The sequence below is a fragment of the Toxorhynchites rutilus genome, chromosome 1, assembly GCF_029784135.1.
Source record: "Toxorhynchites rutilus septentrionalis strain SRP chromosome 1, ASM2978413v1, whole genome shotgun sequence".
Lineage (NCBI taxonomy): Eukaryota > Metazoa > Arthropoda > Insecta > Diptera > Culicidae > Toxorhynchites > Toxorhynchites rutilus.
Genome location: NC_073744.1, coordinates 129,145,321 through 129,170,570, shown reverse-complemented (window position 1 = coordinate 129,170,570; position 25,250 = coordinate 129,145,321). Strand labels below are relative to the sequence as shown.

The 25,250-nt window shown below is 39.2% G+C and overlaps 2 protein-coding genes across 5 annotated transcripts; one reads left to right on the top strand and one right to left on the bottom strand.

Annotated features, from left to right (window-relative positions):
- The first annotated feature begins 1,392 nt into the window (after nt 1-1,392).
- On the top strand, nt 1,393-23,055 carry LOC129773499 (uncharacterized). 3 transcript variants are annotated; one of them, XR_008742685.1, is made up of 4 exons: nt 1,393-1,502; nt 1,579-2,224; nt 8,241-13,343; nt 22,424-23,055. XR_008742685.1 is itself a non-coding variant. In XM_055777120.1 (4 exons), exon 4 carries the CDS (start codon nt 15,058-15,060, stop codon nt 16,390-16,392), a length of 1,335 nt encoding a protein of 444 aa, XP_055633095.1. In that variant the 5' UTR covers nt 1,393-1,502; nt 1,579-2,224; nt 8,241-8,353; nt 8,481-15,057; the 3' UTR covers nt 16,393-23,055. The 3 variants fall into 3 exon arrangements, 2 of the variants coding, with proteins under 2 accessions (XP_055633095.1, XP_055633090.1); XM_055777120.1 differs by having other exon boundaries at nt 8,241-8,353; nt 8,481-23,055; XM_055777115.1 differs by having other exon boundaries at nt 8,241-23,055.
- Nucleotides 21,580-24,456, bottom strand: LOC129773489 (zinc finger protein 665-like). 2 transcript variants are annotated; one of them, XM_055777105.1, is made up of 5 exons: nt 24,305-24,456; nt 23,095-24,236; nt 22,755-23,022; nt 22,389-22,637; nt 21,580-22,006 (listed from the first exon to the last, which is right to left on the bottom strand). In XM_055777105.1, the coding sequence occupies exons 1-5, from the start codon at nt 24,359-24,361 to the stop codon at nt 21,767-21,769; spliced, it is 1,956 nt and encodes a 651-aa protein (XP_055633080.1). In that variant the 5' UTR covers nt 24,362-24,456; the 3' UTR covers nt 21,580-21,766. The 2 variants fall into 2 exon arrangements, with proteins under 2 accessions (XP_055633080.1, XP_055633076.1); XM_055777101.1 differs by lacking the exon at nt 22,389-22,637 and adding an exon at nt 22,108-22,359.
- Between the last annotated feature and the right edge of the window lie 794 nt (nt 24,457-25,250).

The window sequence follows — 25,250 nt, the reverse complement described above, 5'->3', positions numbered from 1 at the left end:
TTGTCCGGCGTGTTGGTTAACCGCCCGAACAATCGGACCATCCCTTCTTCGGATTTTCCGCTTACCAACAGATTTTGCCTTACAATTTTATTTATATAGATTTTCGCAATTTACATGCTCTGCTAACTTTTCTCTATTTAGAAACATGTCAAGAACATGTCAAGAGTGAGAATTTGCATACAAAAATGCTACGAGCAAAACATCATTTTATTCAGGAGTCTTCATACAAAAATGACATGACTTATATTCGAAAAACTATAAAAGAAAGAAAGTTAATGTCTTCGACAAAAGTTTATATCTTAATAAGATCTAAAACTTTAAACTTTAAACAAAATTAAGATAAGTTATATTTTTTTCAAATAAAACATGAAAAAGTTGCTGTTCGAAAAACTTGTTTCCTTTAAAAGTGCCCATCTTCCGATGTATGGACAACTTGTTGGAAATTGTAAGGGCTATTCATGTATATATATTTTTAAGAATTTAAAAAAAAAAAGTTTTTGAGAAAAATGAATTTTATATTTGAAAATAACTTTTTTTTTCAGTTAGTCAATGTGTTGAATGCTCTTCAAAACTATGCAGCTTGTAAAAGCAAAATTGTAAAATATGCTACATGTTCAAAAACATGATCAGAACAAGAGAACATGTCAGAACAAGAGAAGCGAATTACACAGTTTTGTCGGGGGCTAAATTAATTGTTAGAATAATTTGAGGATAAATTTCCGTGTCAGAATGTAGGATACTGATTGCCGCTTATCTAGGTTTCTGATGAAAAACGAATGAAGAACCATCTACGACATTGGAATATCGAGAGAAAAAAATACACACGCTTCACAGTAGATAGCCAAACACAACTCGTCTGGAGTCTAGAAAAAAATCCAGTAACATATTCTGTGTCAATCGATGAAAGCATTCTACATTAAAGCAACACACCCAACGATGAGCACTAACCTCACATAAACCCTCTTCAACAAAAACGAAACATCATGGGAAGTACCCGTCCACTATCCCCCTCTCATCTGTCCGGGAAATTATCTCCTAAAGCACAGAGCGAAACAGCCTACGAGAGCATCGAGCGTGACGAACTGAAACCAGTTTCGCTATAAAAACCGAAAAGATGCAACAGACAAACGCTGTGCGACAAACCACGCCCCCCAGCCAGCACACTTCAACGGCCGTGCTATAAAATTTACCCAACCAATCACGTGCCGCCGTGGGACAATTGCTATTGTAACGAGCTGAAAAATGGCGACAAATGTTTCGGTTCCCTTTCAGCACCACCGCTGGAAGAGGGAATGAAGAGAGAGAGAGAGAGAGAGAGAGAGAGAGAGAGAGAGAGAGAGTGAAACAAGATGGTGTGGGGAGAAAAGGATTTTTATGCGATTCCCAGCTGCGCTCGCACAGAGGTAAATGATACTTTGCACATCCTAATCAGACCAGCTTGGGAACGAGAAGGCAGCTGTCGGCAGTCGGCAGAAAGACCAGGTGTAATGTGTTTTAAAAAGGTGAAATATGTTATCGATTGAGAAGACAGTTTCAATGCCAATCTTTTTTTTTCTTTGCTTCAAACGTATATTTTAGGACGAAGAAAATGTGGACCCCGTTGTGGTAGCGAACGGTGAAAATGGCTGGGGTGAGCAAACATCGTTAGCGTAAGCCAGAGTGTGGTCTACGAAATTGAGTGGATAAATTTCAGGAAAAAATGAGTTTGTTGAGTGCGTTGATATGCAAATGGGTATTTTTTTGGGCTATGAAATTTAAGCTGAAAGTTCTGCAGTTACGCCGAACTTTCCAATTAGATAATGTAGCGCGTTTGCATATAAGTTATGCTCAATACAATATATACAACATATACAAATCCGTGTCCCTTCTGCCGGATTAATTGCATCTCACTTTGAGTTTTCGTTTGAAAACACTGTCAAAGAGTTTCGTGCGTTAAAATGTGTTGACAATGCGAGAAAGAAAAAAACAGTGGTCCAATTAATTCCGTCCCTGGAGCTGTCATACGTAAAGTCACGTGTACCCCCGTCTGATTGAGCGCGCCCAGAACCAGAGCTACCTGTGAAGCGTATTGTAAGAGAGCAAGAAGGAAAGCGTCGTTCGGGTTCATTAAAAACTCACCACCGTACGCAAACCCGACACGTGCCACCGTTTCAGCAGGGAAGTGCGCGCGATTGAGCGATGGAAAACGGAGTCGAACTCACCGGGTAGAAGCAGTTTATAATGGGTAATGAATGGTGTAAGAGACTTTCATTCCAGGATAATTGACTTCTGTCAGCAGGTTGCCAGTGTGATGCGTTTCAACACTATTTCTTTTGTTTTTTTTGTTGTCGCTGCAGTTTTTAAAACGTTTCCTCTATTGAAGTCCTCGTAGGGAAATAGTTTTTGGCTAATCAAAACACTTGAGCTGAAGCGTGCTTGAATTGTTTGTTTGCCAGAGTTAGGCAGGCCGATGGGAAGATGATTTAAATAAATACTGAAATTACGCCGTAATCTCTAGCAAAAACAAAGACCGTCTGTCTCTGGTGATCCCTGGTATGTTTTGATAAGGGCAACTTGAAACTGTGTTCGAGCACGAGAGAAGGGTGTTAACCGATTTGTTTTCCAGGCGCTTGAAAACAGATAGAAGTAGGGTGCGATTTAAGGGAAAGTTCTCACGAATGTTCTCTTTAAATTGTGGACATTTTTGAAATTCTGTTTTGTGGACAAGTTTTGAAATTGCAATAGAACGGTTATTTATTTCTTTATTTAACTTTTTTGAGGTAGCATTTTATCATCTCTTTATTTTCAGCTGTCCCGGGCTTCTCAATCTTTCTGCTAATACTTTTCCCAACTAACAATTCTTCATTAGTGTGGCGTTTGTTCAGCTCTGTGCCTCAAAACGTCTGAAGGTCATCAAAAACTCTATTCAAACCCTGTGTGCGCAAATTAGGAGAAATTATTAAGCTATCGCTAATATTATTCGTTGTATTGTTTACCAATTCCAAGGTGTGATGAAATCATTTATTCGACCATATTCTGATTTGTTTATCTCTACTTGGACTGCGATATCAAAGATTATTTCTGATTGTGTCACATTTACCCGAGAGACAGTTACCCGAACACAACGCTTTCCCGAATTCAACATTTACCCAAATGCGACAAATACCCGAATGCGACACATACCCGAATGCGACACATACCCGAATACGACATTTACCCGAATGCAATGTTCACCAGAATAAAAAAAGAAAAAGAAAATCGACAAATTAGGTCATGAGTTTTGTCTAATCTTTTGATAATACAGGTCGGACTCGATTAAAGGGTGTGTCACATCAAATTGCATCACGGAAAAAACGCTGTAGAAATTTAATTTTTAGGAATTATATCTTCAGCTTTCGCTTATAATCAGATAAGAGTGTATAGATCACGTTGGCCATGCTTCACTGTCAATTTTTCGTAAATTTGGAAAAATGTCGTCGAACGAAAAAGAGCATCGTGAATTAATCCTGCGCACTCATTTCGAGAATCCGGAGTTGTCACATCGGGACATCGGTAAGATGCTGGGAATCGTCCAATCCACGGTCAGCAGAGTACTAAAACGATACTTCGAGAACCTAACCATCGACCGGAAGGTGAAGAACGGCAAAAATGGATACTCCGTCAGTGAAAAAGATCACAAGCGCGTAGTTAAGCAGTTTAGACTTGATCCGAGAAGTTCGGTCCGGGATGTCGCCAATAAGCTGAATTTGTCAAGTTCATTCGTCCAGCGGACCAAGCAGCGGGAGGGCCTGCGTACATACAAGGTTCAGAAGGCTCCTAAACGCGACGAAAGGCAAAACATGGTGGGGAAGACGCGAGCCCGGAAGCTGTACACCGAAATGCTGACGAAGCCGCATTGCCTGGTAATGGACGACGAAACCTACTTCAAAGCGGACTTTCATCAGGTGCCGGGGCTGTTGTTCTTCTCCGCAGAGGACAAATTCAGCGTTCCGGAGGAGATTCGCAAGTAGAAACTATCCAAGTTTGCCAAAAAGTACATGGTGTGGCAAGCGATCTGCGGAAAGCGGTGCGCCCCCTTCGTGATGACCGGCACGGTAAACGGGCAGGTTTGCCTTAAGGAGTGCCTACAGAAGCGCTTACTACCACTATTGAAGCAGCACGAGGGCCCGACCATCTTCTGGCCGGATCTCGCTTCGTGCCACTATTCATAGGACGTGTTGGAGTGGTACGAAGCCAACGGGGTCACCTTCGTGCCAAAGGAAATGAACCCGCCCAACGCGCCGGAGCTTCGCCCAATAGAGAAATATTGGGCGATTATGAAGCGGGCCCTCCGGAAGAACCCAAAAGTTGTCAAATCGGAGGCGGACTTCAAGAGAAAATGGATTTCTGTTCAAAAAAAAAGTACAACCTGACGTTATACGAAACCTTATGGACGGGGTAAAGAAGAAGGTGCGAGCATACGGGCTTGGGCTCGAAGTATGAATAAAAAGAAAATGCCTAAAGTTGTTTAATAGTTTTTATTTTACTGTCTAAAATTTTCAAAAGGATCGGTCTACTGGGCGAATTTCTACAGCGTTTTTTCCGTGATGCAATTTGATGTGACACACCCTTTATTTATTTCTTTATTTCGTCAAACTATAGTAGACAACAAATTACATACATTACATTACAACTACAATATACTTAATGAATAATTTATAGCTATATTTATGAAAATCAATTATAAGAGGTATCATGTCTTTAGTATAAATAATAAATTACGAACTGCAACGCAGCAAACATATATGACAAAACTGTAATTCACGAATACAATGATCTTTCAGTCAATGACTTTTTCAATAATTTCTTCGTCATTGTCACATCAATTACATTACTGTACTTATTGTACGTTCTCATCATTCTATTAAGGGGACCATTCATAGCATATAAAGTTCGAAATGAAGTTGGTTTGAACAAATTCCGTGCTCGCAAGGCTCGGTTGGTGCATAAAAATTTAGATTTTCAAGTAAGTTTTCAGAGCTAATCCTGTGTGAAACTAAGTCAATTAAACATGAAATTGTGGCATTTTCTCTGCGTTTCTCAAGTGTTTCAATATTTATTAACATACAACGAGCTTCATATGGGGGAAGGGGAGATGTTGCCCAGCCTAGCTTTCTCAGGGCAAACAAACATACATTTAAAAATTGTTTTTGTACTGTTCTATTCGATTGGAGTGCAGTTCTTGATAGGGTATCCATACAACACTGCAATATTCTAAAATAGATCTTACAAAACTTATATACAATGTTTTTATTGTGTATGGATCACTGAAATTGTAACTAAATCTTTTTATGAAACCGAGCATACTATTTGCTTTATTGATCATTGTATTGTAATGTTCGCCAAAAGTGAGTTTCGAATCAAGAATTATACCTAAATCTCTAATTTTGACGCATCTCTCTACAGTTTCAAATCCTAGAGAACATTTGAAGTCATAAGTTTCATGTTTTCGAGTATACGATATAATATTACATTTTTTCACATTAATATCTAAAAGACTTTTCACGCACCATTCGAAGAAAACATCTACTTGTTGGAAAATCACAAGGTCACTACATTTGGTTACTTCCATGTACAATTTCATATCATCAGCATATATTAGAATGTTGAGGTTAGTTAATACTAGTGACACATCATTTACGAATAGGATGAAAAGTAAAGGGCCTAAGTGAGAACCTTGTGGAACTCCGGATGTGACATTCACTGGATTAGAGATTTTTCCTCTAAAGCGAACAAACTGTGTTCTATTGCTGAGGTAAGATTCTACCCACTTCAATAAAGTTCCAATTACTCCCATACGTTGGAGCTTGAAAATAAGCATTGGAATAACTACTCTGTCGAAAGCCTTGCTGAAGTCTGTATAAAAAGTCTCGACAACGTTGCCTCTATCCATTACCGCAAGAGAATAGAATACAAATTCTAACAGATTTGTGGCAGTGGATCTTCCTTTATAAAAACCATGTTGATTCGGTGAAATATAATGTTTTAACTGATTGAACATTTTAGTATTGACAATAGATTCAAATAATTTGGGAATACAAGATAATATGGCGATGCCACGATAGTCATTTATGTCAGAACGGTTACCCGATTTGAATATGGGTAGTAGGAATGATTTTTTCCAGACAGAAGGAAATATTGCCAATTTTAGCGATAAATTGAAAAGCAAGGACAAAGGATGAACGAAAGCCGATGCCAACTTTTTCAACAACTTTGGAGAGGTACCATCCGACCCGGGACCTTTAGATGAATCTAGACCCTCCAGCGTGATAAGAAGTTCATTAGCGGTAATATTATTAATTGAGACCGAGTTTGCACACTCGGGTAAAAATGAAAAATAATCGTAATCTCGAACCCCGTTATTTGTTGTGTAGTTACCTTGGAAAAAACGGGCGAATTGATTACTAATATCACTATCATTTGATCCAACGTATTCTCCAAATTTCATACTTGATGGAAAATTATTAGATTTCATCTTATCGCTGGCAAAATTAAAAAAATTAGGATCGGATTTAATTAATATACCTTTCATATTCTAGTGATATTTTCGCATCAAGGTTTTTACAAATATCTTTGTATATGATTAAATTATCCAAAGTTTCGCTGGCTTTGTATCTTTTATGAGCTTTTTGTTTTTTTGTTTTTGAGATTTTTAATATCACGAGTGAACCATACTGGTGTTTTTGAATTTGTGTTAAGTTTTTTCTTTCTTGTTGGAACATGTTCGCTTATGATTCTATACAGATTATCATCAAAAATTTCAACAGCTTTGTGTATGTTCCTTTCATCTTTAAGTAGAAATAACCAATTTATATCACTAAGCTTACAATTAATTTGCTCGTAGTCTGCCTTTTTGAAATCAAAATTTATCTCAAAATCGCAATCGGTGGGGCGTGTACTTGTGCTATCGATAAATAAAGAGTATTCTATAGCGGTGTGGAATTTTTCATTTTTCCAAAGAGGACATTCAGCTTTCGAAACATGGAAATCTTCTGTGCAATTAGTAAACAACAAGTCTAGGAAGCAATTTAGTTCATTTGAAATAGGATTGATTTGACAAAGACCTAGTTGGATTATCCGGAATATTGATTTTTTTTTTCACTCCGGATAATCGAGTCAAAACAATTTTTTTCTTTATTTGTTTTTTTTGCATGTATTTTTCGTTTTTTGAAAATAAAAGAGGAATTTGATTTTTGATCCATTCCCTTAAAGTCAGAAAACACCTCTCACATGAAAAAAATTAATTTATCCAGATTCTCTCAGGAGGTGATAGACGATCATATTTGATGAAAAAAATCCTCCTACGCATATGTTCGAATTTCAACAATGACAGAGTTACAGAACTTTTTTTTGTTTCGGACTCTGTTGCTTCAAACTGGCTCTGCATGAAAAAGTACGCTACGGAAGACGATTCCGATGCTTTCATTTGAAAGATGAGAAAATTTAGTACTGGATATATTAGTGGAACAACTAAATTAGTTAATTTTAATAACATTTTGGAAGTGAAATACTTAAAAGTTAATAATTTTTAATGTGTTATTATTATTTTCATTCGAAAAAATATTTTAAACTAGATTGTTTCTATCAATTAAAATGAAGTTCTTTAACCGCTCCACAATTAGTTCTTTGACGTTAGAGATGAACCAGCCTTTGACTGAAAATCTCTTTAATAAAGAAAGGAAAAAAAAAGTTCTTTGACGCACAACTTCTATCTTTCTTAATTTGGCTGCAATATCAATATAAATAATTCCTGGTGAAAATTCAAGCAAAATCTTCAAAAATAACGATTTTTACCCCACTGTACATGTAATAGCCACTTAAACTTCACCTTAACGTTGAAAGGTTACATTTCTTCATGAAATAAGCCATATTTGAAATATAAAAAAAAAATATTTTTTTCCAAACTGAATATAATCGAGTCCAAAATTGTATATAATCAAATCACATATAATCGAGTCTGTATATAATCGAGTCCGACCTGTACTGTATTCTATTAGTTAAATCATTTCATTTTATTCCAATATTGAGAGGATTGCAAAAAATACATAGTCGAGCATTTTGTGGCGGCGACCTTTTCGAATTTATGTTGTTCATAGTGTAGTGTATTCTCCAAATCAAGCCACTCAGCCATTTTTTTGCGGCGGCCAAATTGAATTTTTCAAGATCCTGGAATATGCAGATTTATAATGACAGTAAAATTAAATGTATGTTCCAAATTTCAGATCAATCATTCAACAGGAACGGGATCAATTTTCTATTATGTGGGACAACCTAACAAACATTCAAACATACATAGAAACAGGTCAAGCTGAATGAAACCTATATACCTATACAGGTAAACTTCGATATAACGTACATTTCACTTTCAAAATTGTACGTTGTATCGAATTGTACGTTATATCGAAGCATAATAAAGTACTCACAAACGTAGTCTATAATACATAATTGTGTTGCTGTTTTAGTAAATTTTATGAACAACTTCAATCAGAAGACGAAGCCAGCCTGTCTCATGATGTTTCCCTTCGTACTGTTGATTATAGCTTGATTCATTTAGAATCAGGAATCACAAAACCAGCTGTATTTCGGGATTGATTGAAGGTACAAAACTTGTTTTAGCATCACAATACAGATAATTCATTGTTCTATCAGAAAAAAAAAATATTGAAGAAAAATGTCCTTTACACTTTGGATATGTGTACGTTATATCGAGGTAAAATGTACGTTATATCGAGTGACGTTATATCGAGGGTACGTTATAACGAGGGTACGTTATATCAAAGTTTCCCTGTATACCTATATTGATGGGGTTCTGAGAAAATATGTAATCCACCATTTTGTAGTGGCCGCCATCTTAGATTTGCATTTTTCATAAATAACTGTATTCTACTAGTCAAGCCCTTTCATTTAATACCCATATTGATGGGGTTGTGAAAAAAATATATATGGCGCCATCTTGCGGCGGCGCCCTTTTTGGATATGAATTTTTCATAAATATATTTTACTAGTTAAGCCCTTTCATTTGATATTTGGGGTTGTGAAAAAAATATATGCGGCGGCGCCCTTTTTGGATTTGAATTTTTCATAAATAACTGTGTTCTACTAGTCAAGCCCTTTCATTTGATACCCATATTAGCTATTCAATATAGAATTATTATACACATTATTCAAAATTTCCGAAAATCAAAAATGAGGGGCTTAGAATTAAAAATTTGATCGATTTCTCTACATCGAATCTCTCTTTTTTGGTCATAACTTAGCTGCAAATACATTCCCAGCTGTACTTGAAAATGTGGCAGATAAGTCAGAACCTCATCTATCGGATTGTATAGCAAACTTAAGTTGGGACGTTTTTGCAGTTGAGTTATTAACTAAATAAAAAGTTGATGAAGAGAAATCGATCAAGTCACTTACACCCCTTGAATTCTGAGCCCCTCAAATAAAATACTCCGGATAATCGAGTCCGACCTGTAGTACTACGTTTTCATTAGGGGGGATAAATCAGAAAACAGGAAAGTTTTTATGAAATAAAGTTCACGCTAATAACTAACTTTGCTGCGAACGGATTCTGATATTGCATATTTGCATTGCATATTTTCGATTCTCTAAGATTCGTTACTTTGTATTACAATCCCATAGTATCTAAATAGTTTAAATTGTTGAAAATTGTTGGGAATGCTTCCATCCCATTTTCCCTTACATTTGTTCTGTCCATTTGAGTTCTTCTCTAACCGTTCTGTCAATAACGGGCAACTTATGTAGCCGCGAAAATAGAAACAACGAAGTGGATAATGCAAAGAGAATACTCGCGACGTAAAATCCACACTGGCACAGTAAGTACACTGAAAATGAAATTTCCTTGCATTTCTTGGATTTAACCTTTTCGCTACAAGCGTCGTCTTTAGGCGACATCCGCGTGATGAGCTGTGTGTACGAGCGTCGTCTACAGACGACATCAGGGTGACACTGCACATCGATCACACCAGCGCGATATGGCTACTTTTCGGCGCAGTGCTCCGTTCAGCGGTAGCGCTCCGGCGGAGCACACTTCCGTAGTGAAAGGGTTAAGGACAATCACACACGAAGATCGATAGCTCTAAGGAAAACATATATTTGGAACACGTAATCAAAGTCTAACCGAGCCCGGCACATTATGCTGTCTTCCTCGGGCCCGAAGGGAGTTTTCTAAATTCGATCTAGCGACAAGATACCCTCGCACGACCAAACAACGTGCTCGATGTCATGATAACCTTGGCCACAAACGCAAAGATTGTTGCTAGCAAGAATGAAACGAAAGAGTAGCGCATCTAACGAACAGTGATTGGACATAAGTCGGGAGAAGATGCGAATAAAGTCCCGACTCAAGTCCAGACTTTTGAACCATGGTTTGAGACTAACCTTAGGGATAACCGAATGAAGCCACCGCACAAATTCATCTTCGTTCATTTGCGTTGCCAGTTAGTGATGGTATTTTTACGGACTTAAAAATAAAATTGATTGTAGCCGATTTGAAGCTGAATCACACCTACCTTTGCTAATGAACTAGCTTTCTCATTACCTGGAATTGAGCAATGTGAAGAGACCCAGACAAAGGTAATGACATAACAGCGTCTGGATGAAGTACTCAAATTTTCTCGTATTTTTTCAATTAGGAACGGCGAGCGAATATAATTGAAAAATATTCAATAAATTGATAAAAATAATAAATTGAAATGATCTTCAAGTGGGAATACGCGTACCAAAACCTCGAGACCCATGGTGTGCGTACATCTCAACGCAATACGGAAACAAATATACTGAATTCGCTCGCGTTTAATGAGGCGTGTTTTGGAAGCTGATTAAAAACAGAAAACAGTTGTTCGATACAACATTATAAGATCTTCTGGATGGACTCCCCACCAGGTACCGGTAATTGTACGAAGAAAGTTTATTCTTTGTTGGTATTTTTTTTCTGGTACTCAATATGGTCTCTCCAAGTACATTTAGAGTCGAACTAGACACCAAAATATTTTGATGACATAGCATGAGGGGTCAGTTTACCCAAAAGTTGAAGCTTTGGTTTTGCTGGACTATGCTCCATAGAAAAGACGACCATCTCTGTTTCCGTGGAGAACTCAATACCTAGCCCAATGGGCCAGGTTGAAAAATTGTTCAAAGTATCTTTTAAGGGTCCTTGCAGGTCGGATTCTTTTGATCCTATGACAGATACCACTCCATCATATGCAAGTTGTCTTAGGCTGCAATTTTGCATAAGGCAATTGTCAATGTCGCTTACGTAAAAGTTGTAAAAAAGGAGGCTTAAACATGAGCCCTGAGGGAGGCCCATGTAATAGATCCGATTTACTGTCGAATCTCCGTGGGAAAAATTCAAATTTCTCTCACAAAGCAAGTTATACGACATATTCTTCAATAGAGGCAGCAGACTCCGAGAGTGTAATTTGTCTGACAGAACCTCTATTGAAACTGAATCAAAGGCCCCCTTTATGTCCAAGAATACTGAAGCCATGTTTTTTGAATTTCTGAAGAAAGCAACGCAAGACAATCATTCGGCCCCTTGCCCATGCGGAACCCATATTGTGTATCTGAGAGTAAGCCATTCGTTTCAACCCATCAACCAAGGCGAAACAAGAATATTTTTTCCAACAATTTCCGTATAAAAGACAGCATTGTTATTGGACGGTATGAATTGAAGTCGGACGCGGGTTTTTGAAGAGCTATAACTCATACTTGTCTCCAATCATCCGGAACAATATTGTTTAGGAGCAACACGAATTCCCCTAGATACGGTCCTGGGCCATCAATAATGTAATCGAGAAGGTCGTCTGCTGGATGAAACGTGTAAAAATATAATAGAAAACGTGTAAATAGAAAAAGTGTAACCTGGAATAAAATTGTATAAATTATGTAATATTGTGAACTGGATTGCACTGTTATGGATTTTGTGTGAAAGGAAATGTGTTTTCTGCGTTGTTTGTTTGCCGTCGATATTTTATGTGGATGTATTTGATGTGGCCGACGGCAAAATCCTTGGTGTTTTGTGTGGGGGAAAAGGAGTTTTCCCTTCGATGTTGGGGGCCTGGAACGGATCTATCGGAGATTTAGTATTTTGACGGCCAGGCTCCCCAACATAATGGTCCTTCGAACCGGATTATGGATAAGCAACTCTTGACGAAATTTGGATACTTGGAATGGCAATAATGACGAACATTGGATGGATTGACGATTATTGGCAGATGAGCTGAATTATGAATTGGCGAATAAGGTAGGATTTCAACTGCGCGCTATTGTGATCGCTTCTCCTATTATGGATCGCCATCGGATATGGTGACAATAGGAGATCAAAGGGCACACAATAGCATATCGCTCGGATAGCATCAGCGCAGTTTGATTATGCTACGCGCTTTTGGGTTCGCGACTTCTATGTCGGCTCATCATAGGATTGATGACGATAGAAGATCGTGGTTTTATTCGGCGATTCTTCAACGCCATAGAACTGCAAGGATGTTCGCTCGGCATGGAAAGAGGAATCGCCATTGGAAGCGCGCAGTTCAATAGCGGGTCGCCATCACACTTGCTATTGTGGTTCGAAAAGCAGAACACGGATTGTTCTGCATAGATTCGCCATCATAATACATACATTCAACATAAGAACAGAGGTTCGCCATCGAGTAAAGGAATAAATAGGGTTTTTTTTCGCCGAACAATTATTGAGACAACACTTCAATAGATAAATTGGATACAATTCGTCATCATTTGTAGTTCGAATAGGACGTTCGAACTGGAATAAGGAGATTAAATCCGACCGTCGAACAGTGCAGACGCACTTCTCTGGTGTGGAATAATATTCATCAACGTTTGAGGAGATTCAACTGGACATTAGGAGGATACAATACGACATTTTTAAATTTGGAGAATCGATCGGATCAGCTGTGCAGTTTCGTTTAGTGTCAACTGGAGCTGGAGGCAACGTTTGGTCATCGTGTTTTTTCAACATTTCGACCTGCGCCACATTTTGGAATTGGAGTGAAGCGAATTTGGAAGCAACAATTGGAGGTTCACCACGGATCTGGACACCAACTGGGGATCGGCATTTATTTTCAAAGGTAATGGTACATGTTGGTGTATATCTAGCCGAAGCTATAAATATACGTTACTAACGCACATATTTCGACGATATTCTCTGGATTTTGTGTGCCTGGAGTGACCTGCTGGACCTGGTGGAGCATACGACGTTTGTCTGCTATAATTGGAGCGTTCTTTCTGGGTAACCAATCGTCAGCGGACCGGACAGAGGCGTGAAGAGGAAGCAGCATAAATTTATCTGTGAGGTGAGTGAATTACTGCACGTATGTGTCAGCCGAAGCTCCACAGATATTCACCCTCCTAATAAATTTATACATATCCTCTTCAATTTAATACCACACAAATCGTATACATTGAGTGAAATCCGTATGTATTAAATGTGCTATACAATATAATAATTTTGGAGAGACAATGATCATTGCTAAGACATCAACGGCCATTTTGTGGGGCTGACCATTTGGTATATCAAGCGATTTCTGGGAGCACTCTAATCCAGAATCGCTTTCTGGGACTAATTCTGCGTGTTGGCGGATATTTTGGTTCAACTGTTTATTTCTATAGGTAAGAAATAATAGTATATGATCCGCCGAAGCTAGGAATACACGATATTACACCTGGTATTCTTCTACTCATTCCTCCTACACTCGATTCGGACATTGTATTTCGGATAATCAATGCAATGGAGCAACATTATACGGAGCTTCTTTGGAACAAATTTTATTGGGAAGTTTTGGAATTGAAAATCATCGTGACAACTTTGGATATTCTGGACTAAGCGATTCTACGGGTTAATTGGGACAGTTTCATCAGAGACTGTTTGGATATGTTTCATTTCTATTGGGATCGTGATTAATCGACATTGGACACGATTTGGAAGGCAATTTCTTGTATTTCGGCTCAACTGTATATTTCTCCAGGTGAGATTTACAGTATATTGTCCACCGAAGCTTGGAAAATTTGGTTATTACACGCTGGTTCTTTCCTCCTCTTCTCTCATTCGACTATTTGGAGTATTTGACTGGACAAGTGGCAGTATTCTTATACAATTCAAATTTGGGAACCAAAGACTAGTTCGTCAGGTAATTTAAACAGTATATGCCTGGCGAAGCTAGGCTTTATCTAAAGATACTACACCGTCATTTCTTTTCGTTGCTGTTTTTTGAGACGCCATGCCTGCTGCAGCTGGATCCAACATTTCGAGACCTCAGTCTCTCAGGCTGTTGAAAGCTAAGCTGAAGGACACCCAGTCATCTATCAATGACATCCAGCGCTTTGCTCAGACCTTCCGCGGAGACACCAGCATTTCTCAGGTGGAAGTTCGACTGGAGAAGTTAGACAACCTGTGGGAAAGGTTCATTGACATACGGGTGGAAAAAACAACACACGACGATTACGAAGAGTCGGATGATAGTCTTGATAGGGAAAGGGAGGAATTCAGTGATAAATATTACGAACTGAAATCATTTCTTCTGGACAAATTGAGGGAGAGAGATACCAGAAACACACTCGAACAATCTGGTAGGAACACTGGTCTGTCGATTTCTAGTACTTCAGAACATGTTCGGCTACCCCAAATTAATCTTCAAACGTTTGGCGGGGACATCGATGAGTGGCTAAGTTTCAAGGATTTGTTCACGTCACTCATCCACTCAAAGGCAGATCTTCCAGATGTTGAGAAGCTGCATTATTTGAAGGGATGTCTTCAGGGGGAACCGAAGGGTTTGATCGATTCGCTGCTGATAACAACAGGAAATTATCAGATTGCGTGGGAGATCTTGCTGAAAAGGTATAACAACAGCAAGCAGCTTAAGAAACGACAGATTCAGGCCTTGTTCAGTTTACCGACAATGACAAGCTTCGGGAGAACTGCACAAACTTTTGGAAGGTTTAGTAAGGACGATTAAAACTCTGGACCAAATCGTCAATCCCGCTGACTATAAAGACCTCCTTCTAATACACATGGTCACAACACGTCTTGATTCGGTAACCCAGAGAGGCTGGGAGGAGTTTTCAGCGACTCAGGAGCAAGATACTCTTCAAGATTTACTCGATTTTCTTCAGCGGCGGTTACAAGTACTGGATTCTTTGCCAACAAAGGCAGCTAAGGAGACAGTTCAACACCAGCAACAATCTCAAACCAGGTCAAAACCTTCAATAGCTCGGAGCAGCTACAATGCGGTACAAATTTCTGGGGTCCGATGTGTAATTTGTGCAGCAGAGCATATCCTCTACCAATGTGTGGTTTTTCAACGGATGTCGGTATCGGAAAGAGAGAAGATTTTGCACACCAACAATCTTTGTCGCAATTGTCTCAAGCCTCATCATCGAGCAAGGATTTGTCCGTCGAAGTATTCGTGTCGGAATTGTAAAGGTCGTCACCACACCTTAGTCTGCTTCAAAGAGGGAAAGGGTCTTCAGCCACGGGTCGAAGTATCACCCAGAAGTACCAAACAAAATAATTTGGAAGGAAAACGAGGTCCATCTACACGTACGTCATCGCAAGTGGTTAACTTAGCGGCCAATGAGGTGGCCCAGGTTGGAAGGAATAGGCCATACTCGACGCAGGTTCTTTTGGCAACTGCCGTGGTGGTGGTTGAAGACGACGACGGTAATCGGTTTTCAGCCCGTGCGCTCTTAGATTCTGGATCGGAAAGCAACTTTCTTTCAGAGCGATTGAGCAAGAGGTTGAAGGTGGATCGGGATAGAGTGGACTTTCCCGTTCAAGGAATCGATACAATATTAACGACGGTCAAGCAAAGGGTTAAAGCAACGATTTGTTCACGAGCGAAAGGTTTCTCGCGAAAAATGGGTTTTTTGGTACTTCCGACGTTGACAGCAAAGCTTCCAACAACCGCGATCAACACTTCTGGATGGTCGATTCCAGAGAATATTCAACTCGCTGATCCGTTATTCGCCGAATCATTCGCAATCGACATAATAATTGGAATGGAATCCTTTTTCGATCTTTTCGAATCTGGTCGAAAGATGACTCCAGGAGAAGGCAAACCAACACTCCACGAATCGGTATTTGGTTGGGTGGTATGCGGAGGTATGGCGAACCCAAATATGGACAAAAGGAGGACCTGCAGCGTAGCAACACAGTATACATCTACAATTAAAAGGAGTTCGGATTGGAAATGGCATGGAAAAGAGGCAACAAACGAATACGTGAGCTATGAACTGGGAGAGGCAAATGCGATTGCGTATTGGCACGATGCTGCAATGACCAACAACAGCTGCAGGTTGAAAAATTCGATGACATCGACGGTGGGTGAGAACTTGAGATTTTTCTAACTGTTCCCCACACTCAATTTAAACAGACGGAATGAAGGGGATAAATTTGCTGGAGGATCGTGCTTGTGACACGATTTTTTTTTACAATTTTCAAGGTGGATAGTAGAACCTTTCCAATCCCTTCCCATCACCCATCCCTGTCGAAGAGGAGTTTCTTCTATTTTCAGAAATTGGAGCAATTTCAGGGTGGGTGAGGATGTTTAGGAGCAACACGAATTCCCCTAGATACGGTCCTGGGCCATCAATAATGTAATCGAGAAGGTCGTCTGCTGGAGGACATTGAACCGCAATGTGTACATCAGCTGGTTCAAACGGAATCATTATACGCAGAGCGATAACAAAGGAGTTGTCATTCCACATGTGCGAGAAGAAACAGAAAGCATACAATTGGATTTGCCGCTTTCGCCTATTTGGGATCTCATCTCAACCGGAGCGATCACAGTGGTGAATTATTCACCACAGCAACCGAAGATCAGAGATCGGAAAACATCGCACATGTGGAGGATCAATAACAACATCAACGGCTGGAGCAAAATTGCAAATAGCGGAGCGACGGTAGTCCGAATTGGTCCGCCAGAGAATGAGGATGAATAAATAACTCGGTCGTAAAGCAGCGTATCGGTCTGCCACGGAAATGTATTCAATTACTTCGGTCGAAATTAGTGTTATTTGTTATGTACTGTGAATTATGAAACGTGTAAAAATATAATAGAAAACCTGTAAATAGAAAAAGTGTAACCTGGAATAAAATTGTATAAATTATGTAATATTGTGAACTGGATTGCACTGTTATGGATTTTGTGTGAAAGGAAATGTGTTTTCTGCGTTGTTTGTTTGCCGTCGATATTTTATGTGGATGTATTTGATGTGGCCGACGGCAAAATCCTTGGTGTTTTGTGTGGGGGAAAAGGAGTTTTCCCTTCGATGTTGGGGGTCTGGAACGGATCTATCGGAGATTTAGTATTTTGACGGCCAGGCTCCCCAACAAATATTATTCTCCAGAAACTTATTGAATAAATTCAACAAGCGATGTTTCGCCACATCGGGGAGATTTTTCAACAAGTTGAACTTAATTCTATCCGATCTTGGAGCAGATTTGTTACAAGGAAGGAGTGCAAGAGAGAAATCTACCATCGAAAACTCAGAATCAAGATCACACCTATCATGTGTTAAACCTCGAACAATATTCTACACAGGAGCGGAATCACGACCATGGCTTGAGATTTTCGAAACTAGAAGATGAAAATTACTTTTTTATTTCTTCCATTCTCTTCAGTCAATTTAAATTTCGATGGTGTGTATTCACTACGCGTACTGAAACATCGATTCTTCAATTTCGTTTTCGTTCTGCTGTCGTTTCATATGAATTTGAAAGCAGACGCTTTCGCTTCACGATTGAAAGTACCCTAATCGTTATCATTTGGATGGGCTTTATGTCGCTTCCAGTTTCACATGGGAAAGGACGATCACTACTTTCAATTGAAAATTTCAATCATTTTCATTTTTCCAAACTGGATTTTCCCGCACCAATTAAGGTGACATTGCATGGCCCTGACAGGTCAAACCTTCCGGTAAAATTAAAAATTCATCGATGTGAATGTTCTTCGCTTTCAGTCGTTGAAGAGCGATTTCTCATGGTTCGAGCCACTTTCCTTCATTTTTACATTGACGTTTCTCGTGACAAACCTCCCACGAAATTTCGCCTACAATCGTTTCGGATGCCGTGAGAGGTTTATTTTATGTATGTGAGAGGATGAACTGCATGTGACAATGTGTTCATACTGCTGGTTGCCAAATCAGATCAGAGATGCCATATTCGCACATACGAGGGCAGTCCGATAAGTACTTAGCCTACAAATACAAAACAAAAATTTTGAAAAAGTGGCAATTTATTTCTCAACATAGTCTTCTTTTAGCTCGATACACTTGACGCACCCAGCAAACATTAAATCGTATAATTTTGCACGTGCTAAGTCTTACAAGAAATCATAATCGCATATAACATCAATCAAAGTATTTATCGTGTATATTTGAAATCGCATAAAATATAAATACTCGATTTTATATATGATTATCAAATTAGGTCGCAATTCGGTATAATAAACATCAGTTTTACGATGTACATTGTCATAAAATATATTCAATCCGCATCATATGCGTATATTACGCTGATGCAGTTTGTGTGTCGTATAAGCGTTTAATTTAAATCGATTCAGTACTGCAGTAAATCGTGTTGCATGCTGAAGAAAATCATGGAACAGTAAATCATATAAGCTCCTAATAAAGAACATATTACATCATATTGAAATGTCAATGAAATGTTTTAACATTGACAAGTTTCATTTCATAACAGCAATGTCTAAACACATACGAAAGAATAAAATAATTAAATTCAAAAAAGTGGCTCTTATATGGCTCGGAAACCAGCAATGAATGATCCTACTGCATAGAATGTATTAAGTTATATCATATCGAATCATATGTATGAGTTTTAACCGCTGTTGGATTAAATTTCAGATAGCCGTGCGAGATAGCTGGTGGATGATAATCCAGACGACAAGAGTTCGAACCAACATCAGATCAGTTTTCCCCAAACATCAATCTGTGCCATTTTAAACATTAATAATTCACTCCCAACACAAGTAAATTTAATAATTATTATTTCTACAAATATAAATACTCACATATAAAAATGGCGATTTGTGAGGCTATAATAAACATTTTACGAAAATATTTTGCTCCATTTGTTTTTTTTTTCTATGTCTGTAATAAATCGTATATGAGTATGGCAAAAGTCATATTAGGTGCGTTGACAATTCATGAATATATTCATATTAGATCGCAATTCAATTCCAACATAATCGTTATTATAGTCGGTCAAAGTTGCATATTCATCCAAACAAATTCGGTAAGCATTTGCCATGTATGTATATAGTCTCCACTTTTGCATTCATATGCCAGTTAGGCGCATTATATGCCAACCAAAATTTAGGGCATATGATGTTATATATACGCTTGTTATGCGATTTAATGTTTGCTGGGTACGCTTGTTATGCGATTCAATGTTTGCTGGGTATGTAATTGTAGAACATATGGGGATTTAATTTTCCGAATTTTCCCTTTTTTCATTCAGAGTTTTCCAAAAATTTTGAATTGTCATGTTTGATTGGAATATTTTTGGTTGAAAAATTTGTAATATTTTCACCCTCTCTATTCCAGAGGAGGGAGGGGTGTCATACCACCATAGAAACATTTCTCATACCCAAAAACTCCCACAGCCCAAGTTGTGTTTGATTGTTTTTCGAGTTATGTAGAAATTTATGTTTCATTTGTATGGCATCCTCCCTTAGAGAGGGAGGAGAAGTGTCGATTCAACATAGAAACGTTTCGTGCACCCAAAAACCTCCACATGCCAAATATGGCTCAATTTGCTTGATTAGTTCTCGAGTTGTTCAGCACCCTCCTCCCCCCCCCCCCCTTTTTTTCATTTGTATGGCAGTACCCCACAGGGAGAGGGTAGGAGTGTCTATTCACCATAGAAACGTTTCGTGTCCCCTAAAACCTTCGCATGTCAAATTTGGCTCCATTTGCGATTAGTTTTCGAGCTATACAGAAACTAGTCTTTCATTTGTATGGCAGTTCCCTCATAGAGAGGGGGATGGAGTGTCTAGCCACCGTAAAAACATTTATTGCACCCTAAAACCTCCACATGCCAAATTTGTTTTCATTTGCTTGATTACTTCTCGTGTAATGCAGAAATTTGTGTTTCATTTGGCACCCCCATCCCCTAAGAGAGGGGGGAGGGAGTATCTAACCACCATAGAATCATTTATTGCATCCTCAAACTTCCACACGCCAAATTTCGTTTTATTTGCTTGATTAGTTCTCGAGAAATGTAGAGATTTGTGTTTCATTTTTATGGCAGACTCCCCCCCCCCCTCTCAAAAAGAGGGGAGGGTCTAGGACTATCACGAAAACCTTCCCCGACCCCAAAAACCCTTACAAACCAATTTTCATGTCGATCGGTTTAGTAGTTCCCAAGTCCATAAGAACTAGACAGACAGACAAAAATCCATTTATATATATATAGATAAGTAATCTGACACTGACACCATCGGACGATGAGGCTAAGTACTTATCGGACCGCCCTTGTACGTTCTCGAATTTGCAGACATTTTACAGTAACCGCTCACTAACTGGTCCTGATTGAACTGGTCTGCTTTTTACCTGGGCGAACGTTAACTGATCCTTGGACCAGTTAAAAAGCAGGATTTCGGAAACAATCGATGCCATATTCAAATGGAAGATTTGTTGTGAGGGGCATTCGAATGTAATTTGGTATGTTATGAAAATTGACATTATTTTCGCATGAAAAAACATAATTTATATTACAGAAAAATAATTTTCTCAAATTATATTTCATACCTATTGTCGCACTCAATGCGTAACTTCCGTTGGAATTCTTTTGTTTATCTGATTTCATGATCAACGCGAATCAAACAATTCATTGAAGTTCCCCTTGATTTTATTTGCCGAACCAGTTAAAACGCGAATGTCGATAACAGGTCTTCCCTTTTCGCCCAGTTAGCGAATGTTTACTGTAATTTTGTCATTTCCTTTTATTTCTGCTACAGGCTCTTTAAAATCACGCCACGCAGAATCAGGCCGTTTATTCCATCCATTCCAACACAAGAGCCATCTCGTCCAGGGCCACTTCGACATCTTCTATCTTGATACGTACCATCCAACGAACAATGACCATCCTCGGTAGTAAACACTGGTGAAGCGAACAAACAATACCCAACAACAACAAAAACGGCTCTTTTCAGGGCCACCAAATCATTATCAAAGAGTTTAACGATGTAATTTTTCAAGCATATCCAAAATCAGCAGGCAGATAGTCTAATGCAGATGTTCCCAAACTTTTTGAGTGCGCGACCCACCTAGATATTAACCGTACTTTTCGCGACCCCCTTGAACATTTTAGATCTATTTTTGTTTTTTTTAACCTTAATTGGAAATAAGTATGATTTAAAAATGAAATTTTACATGATTTTATTCATCATCAGCAACACTATGAACACATTATTATTTAAATGAAATTGGTGTCAATATTTTTGTTTGTTCGGATAAAATAAGATTAAAAGACAAAATATTTGAAAGGAATGATCATCTTTTATTCAGACAAATCGATCAGTTTGGGAACCTCTGGTCTAATGGAATCCTACGTCAACTATGAGGTCGTGTCTCGGACACAACGCTCCTGTGACTTTTTAATATCTGGAAGTAATTCAAAGCCGCCATCGAGTTAATAATTAGTTCGGCTGTTTTAAAAGCACACGGAAACAAGTTGCAAACGTTTAGCACTAAACATTTATTCAACTTTCGCATCGATATCCACCCGCTTCTGCGCCTCATTGTATTCGTCTATCAATGTCTTTTCGGTGGGAATGTGAGCTCCGGGATGGATCAGCTTCATATGTTTCTGCAGACCGTTATACCAACTGTACGGCACCTTACACTCCGGACACGAATACGGCTTGGTCCCATTGTGTGTGACCATATGTTTCTGCACGGTTTCTTTGGTGGTAAACGTTTTGCCGCATTCTTCGCACTGATAATGAAATAAAATTAAAGAGGAGTTATGGGGTTAAAATTGTAACAATGTTTTAATAAAGTATTGTTTCTGTTAACATTTTCAATACTCTGAAATACCTTGAAGGGTTTAAGCTTTTCATGCATACTTCGAACATGCTTGTGCATATTACTAGAAGTTCCAAAACCGGCATTGCAAACCGTACAAACGTACGGCTTCGTTGCCACGTGGGACCTTTGATGGATAATGAGTGAAGATTTGGTTGATGTAGTGTACGGACAGTGTTCACACTTGACCGGTCGGTCGTGTGGTCTGTGTACGTGTCCGTGTGCTTTGATTTGGCTATATGTTCGAAAAGCTTTTCCACATACCTGAAAAATTATCCAAAATAAAAACTGACCTTATATTTTCTTTCGCCCATGTGTCGCCGTTTAGCATGCTTATTCAAGTTGCTCGAAGTCGTGAAGGAGCACTGACATACGCCACACGTGTAAGGACGCACACCCGTGTGCTTGCGCTGGTGCAAATTTAGATCGTTCTGACTGCGCGCCCGGTAGGGACACTGATCGCACGGAAAGTCACGGATATTCTGGTGAACTTTCAAGTGGTAGACTAGATTCGTATTCTGTGCAAAACTTTTGTTACAAATCTACAGGAAGAAAATGACAAGAGGATTAATTACACACAAAGAAAGAATTGATTCGTGTGACAGTCAAAGGCGATCCAAGGGCGAAAGAGTGCAGGTTTTCAATTAGGTAATACATACGTCACAAACATAAGGCCGCTCGTTGGTATGTGTCCTCTGGTGAACTTTGAGGGTGGATGCCGATCGGAACTGTTTCGAGCAGGTGGAGCAAACGTGTTCCTTCTCCGACGCATGCCTATCCATGTGTGCCCGCCAAAGATCGCTGGTTCGCAGGATGGTCCGGCATAGATTGCAACGGTAAAATTTCTTATCAATCTCAGGCACAATTTTGTTACGTGACTTTCTACTTGACTTGGCCGGATAATCGGACGAATCATCCGTGGAGAATCTAGACAGTATTTGAATAAAAATAAAAATAAATTTTAATTTTTAAATTTCTAAATTTGATTCTAATATTTACTTATGATCCTCTTCTTTAATGGCTATAACTACTTCTTCCTGTTCCCCGGAATAATCTTGCCCTTCAGCCATAATTTCGGAGCATTCTTCATCTTTGTCGACCGATCTTGAGTCTGATTGCTGCTCACGATCGTCATCATAGATCATGCCATCCCTTTCATCTACCATGTCAACCACTACGGTTTGAAACTCGATCTCATCCGACTGAATCTGTTCGCTCATCACCACTATCGAATCGATAGGCAGTTCGGTTTCTTCCAAAATATGAACTTGCTCTTCGACTTCTCGCTGTTCAGCGTTCGACTTCCTGTTGTATTCCGCCATCAAACTTCTCAACTCCTCATCGGTGCGGTCTATCTGCATCTTCAGCGTGTAAGCCACATCCACTTTCGCGACACACTCTCCGCAAACATATTTCGGCAGTCGATCCTCGATATCGATTCCACTCCCAAAGCACACATTAATCTTATCGGCCAACGTGGTACCCACCCCGAGTGCTTCGAAGAGGTACACCTTCGGATTGCCAACCTTCAGCGTCTCCAGACAGGCTCGACAGTGGTTTATGATTAACTCGAGCGCATCGAAAACATTCTCTTCTGCTGCCATCTGCTGCTCCAGCTCATTGCGTTCCCGCAGAAAATCGATGTAACGCTGCTGCAGCGAGGACAACCCATCCGGATCGTCTTCGAAACGTTTTCTCGCTTCTTGACACCACTGCTCGAAAGCCCACCGCCAGTATATCTCCGGCCTTGGAGGAAACTTGAGGGCTTTCATTTCAACGGCAATAGTTGGCCATAGCGTCTGACTATGGCTTCCCACGACTTCCATGTGCTGCAGGATGAGTGTTATCTGGCTGTGGGTTAAACGAGATTCAATTGCCAATAGGAGTCGTTTTAGTTCCCGATCCGGCGGGATCGTTAAGCTAGCTTGGTCGGAGTTGAATATGCGTTCCTTCCAATGTTCCAGTGCTGTATAAACTTCTTCACTTGATTGACTTAAACCACTTCGGGCTAAATCATTACCAATAAAATGTAGCGTTCGCGGGAAGGATACCGGATCTCTCAATAACTCTGGATTGATTCGTAAGTATTTGAGGAGTATTTGGAGGCGCACCGATGTATAGTCTGATAAAACATCATCACTCTGGAAAAAAAAGTGTAAACATATTCTACTATTCCTTAAAGTAGCTATTTGTACTTTCTTTATATTACCTTAGCAGAATCTGCCTCCAATCGTTGCACTTCCAAAAACGTTTTAATGCTACTCATTTTGCTACATTTGCTCGACGATAGAACAATTTTACTTTTTATTTATCAACAAAGCTACAATTGTTTTTGTTTATGTTCACAAGTGGAAGCGTCAATTTTGGATATCTTTTCGGAAAGGGCGAAACTCAAGAAAAAAATTATGGCGGTTTTTATACACGTTTAATTCAAAACGGCAAATTTTACCTGTAAATGTGGGTAATACATTTAGGCCTTCTACACATTGGGTGATATTATCAAGATGCTGAACTATAGGTGTTTCGTTCTTGACACTTTCAGGACATGACGTGAGACGAGTAGCGAGACGTAACTTTCAGAATTATTTACTTTTTGTTTGGGTGTGTGGTTATGATTTCAATGTCAACTCGCTAAGGAAAATAATTGAAGGAAAAAATAAGCAAATATATATTCGTGGAATATAGTGCACAACCTCCTTTTGCTCTAGCCAATTACTTGTAACGGCCCTTTCCGGATCTCCTTTCCGGTATATGCACAGCATTCTCCTCCTCCCTGAGCAAAATCAGTGGAGCCACAATCAGCGTTATTTTTTGTCACCATCGCCGTAAGCTGATGTTACTGTTTTCCCCGCCGATGGGAGCAAACATAAGTACATTTTGCTTGGAAAGAAAGGCGAAAAGATATACTAAAACATCCTTCTGCACTGTTATGATTCGACAATAAAGCGCGAGCAGCTATTTTGTCAACGAATACATTTGTCACCAAAAGATACGACTTGTTTTGTAAACAAATTTGTTTTTTCACGAGCAATGGCCGAACAGCAATTTTGACATTTTGACTATAGTACAACGCCTTGGATGTTATCGCATCTCCAGCTCAGCTCTGCACATTGGGGCAACTCAAACGTGACGAATTCGTTATGTTTTCATCCGTC

Coding starts and splice junctions, on each gene's coding strand:
- LOC129773499 (XM_055777120.1), top strand. CDS start 15,058: ATGGTCACAACACGTCTTGATTCGGTAACCCAGAGAGGCTGGGAGGAG.
- LOC129773489 (XM_055777101.1), bottom strand. CDS start 24,361: ATGAGTAGCATTAAAACGTTTTTGGAAGTGCAACGATTGGAGGCAGAT. Junction 24,237..24,304: donor TGGAGGCAGATTCTGCTAAG/GTAATATAAAGA, acceptor TTTTTTTTCCAG/AGTGATGATGTTTTATCAGA. Junction 23,023..23,094: donor ATTAAAGAAGAGGATCATAA/GTAAATATTAGA, acceptor AATACTGTCTAG/ATTCTCCACGGATGATTCGT.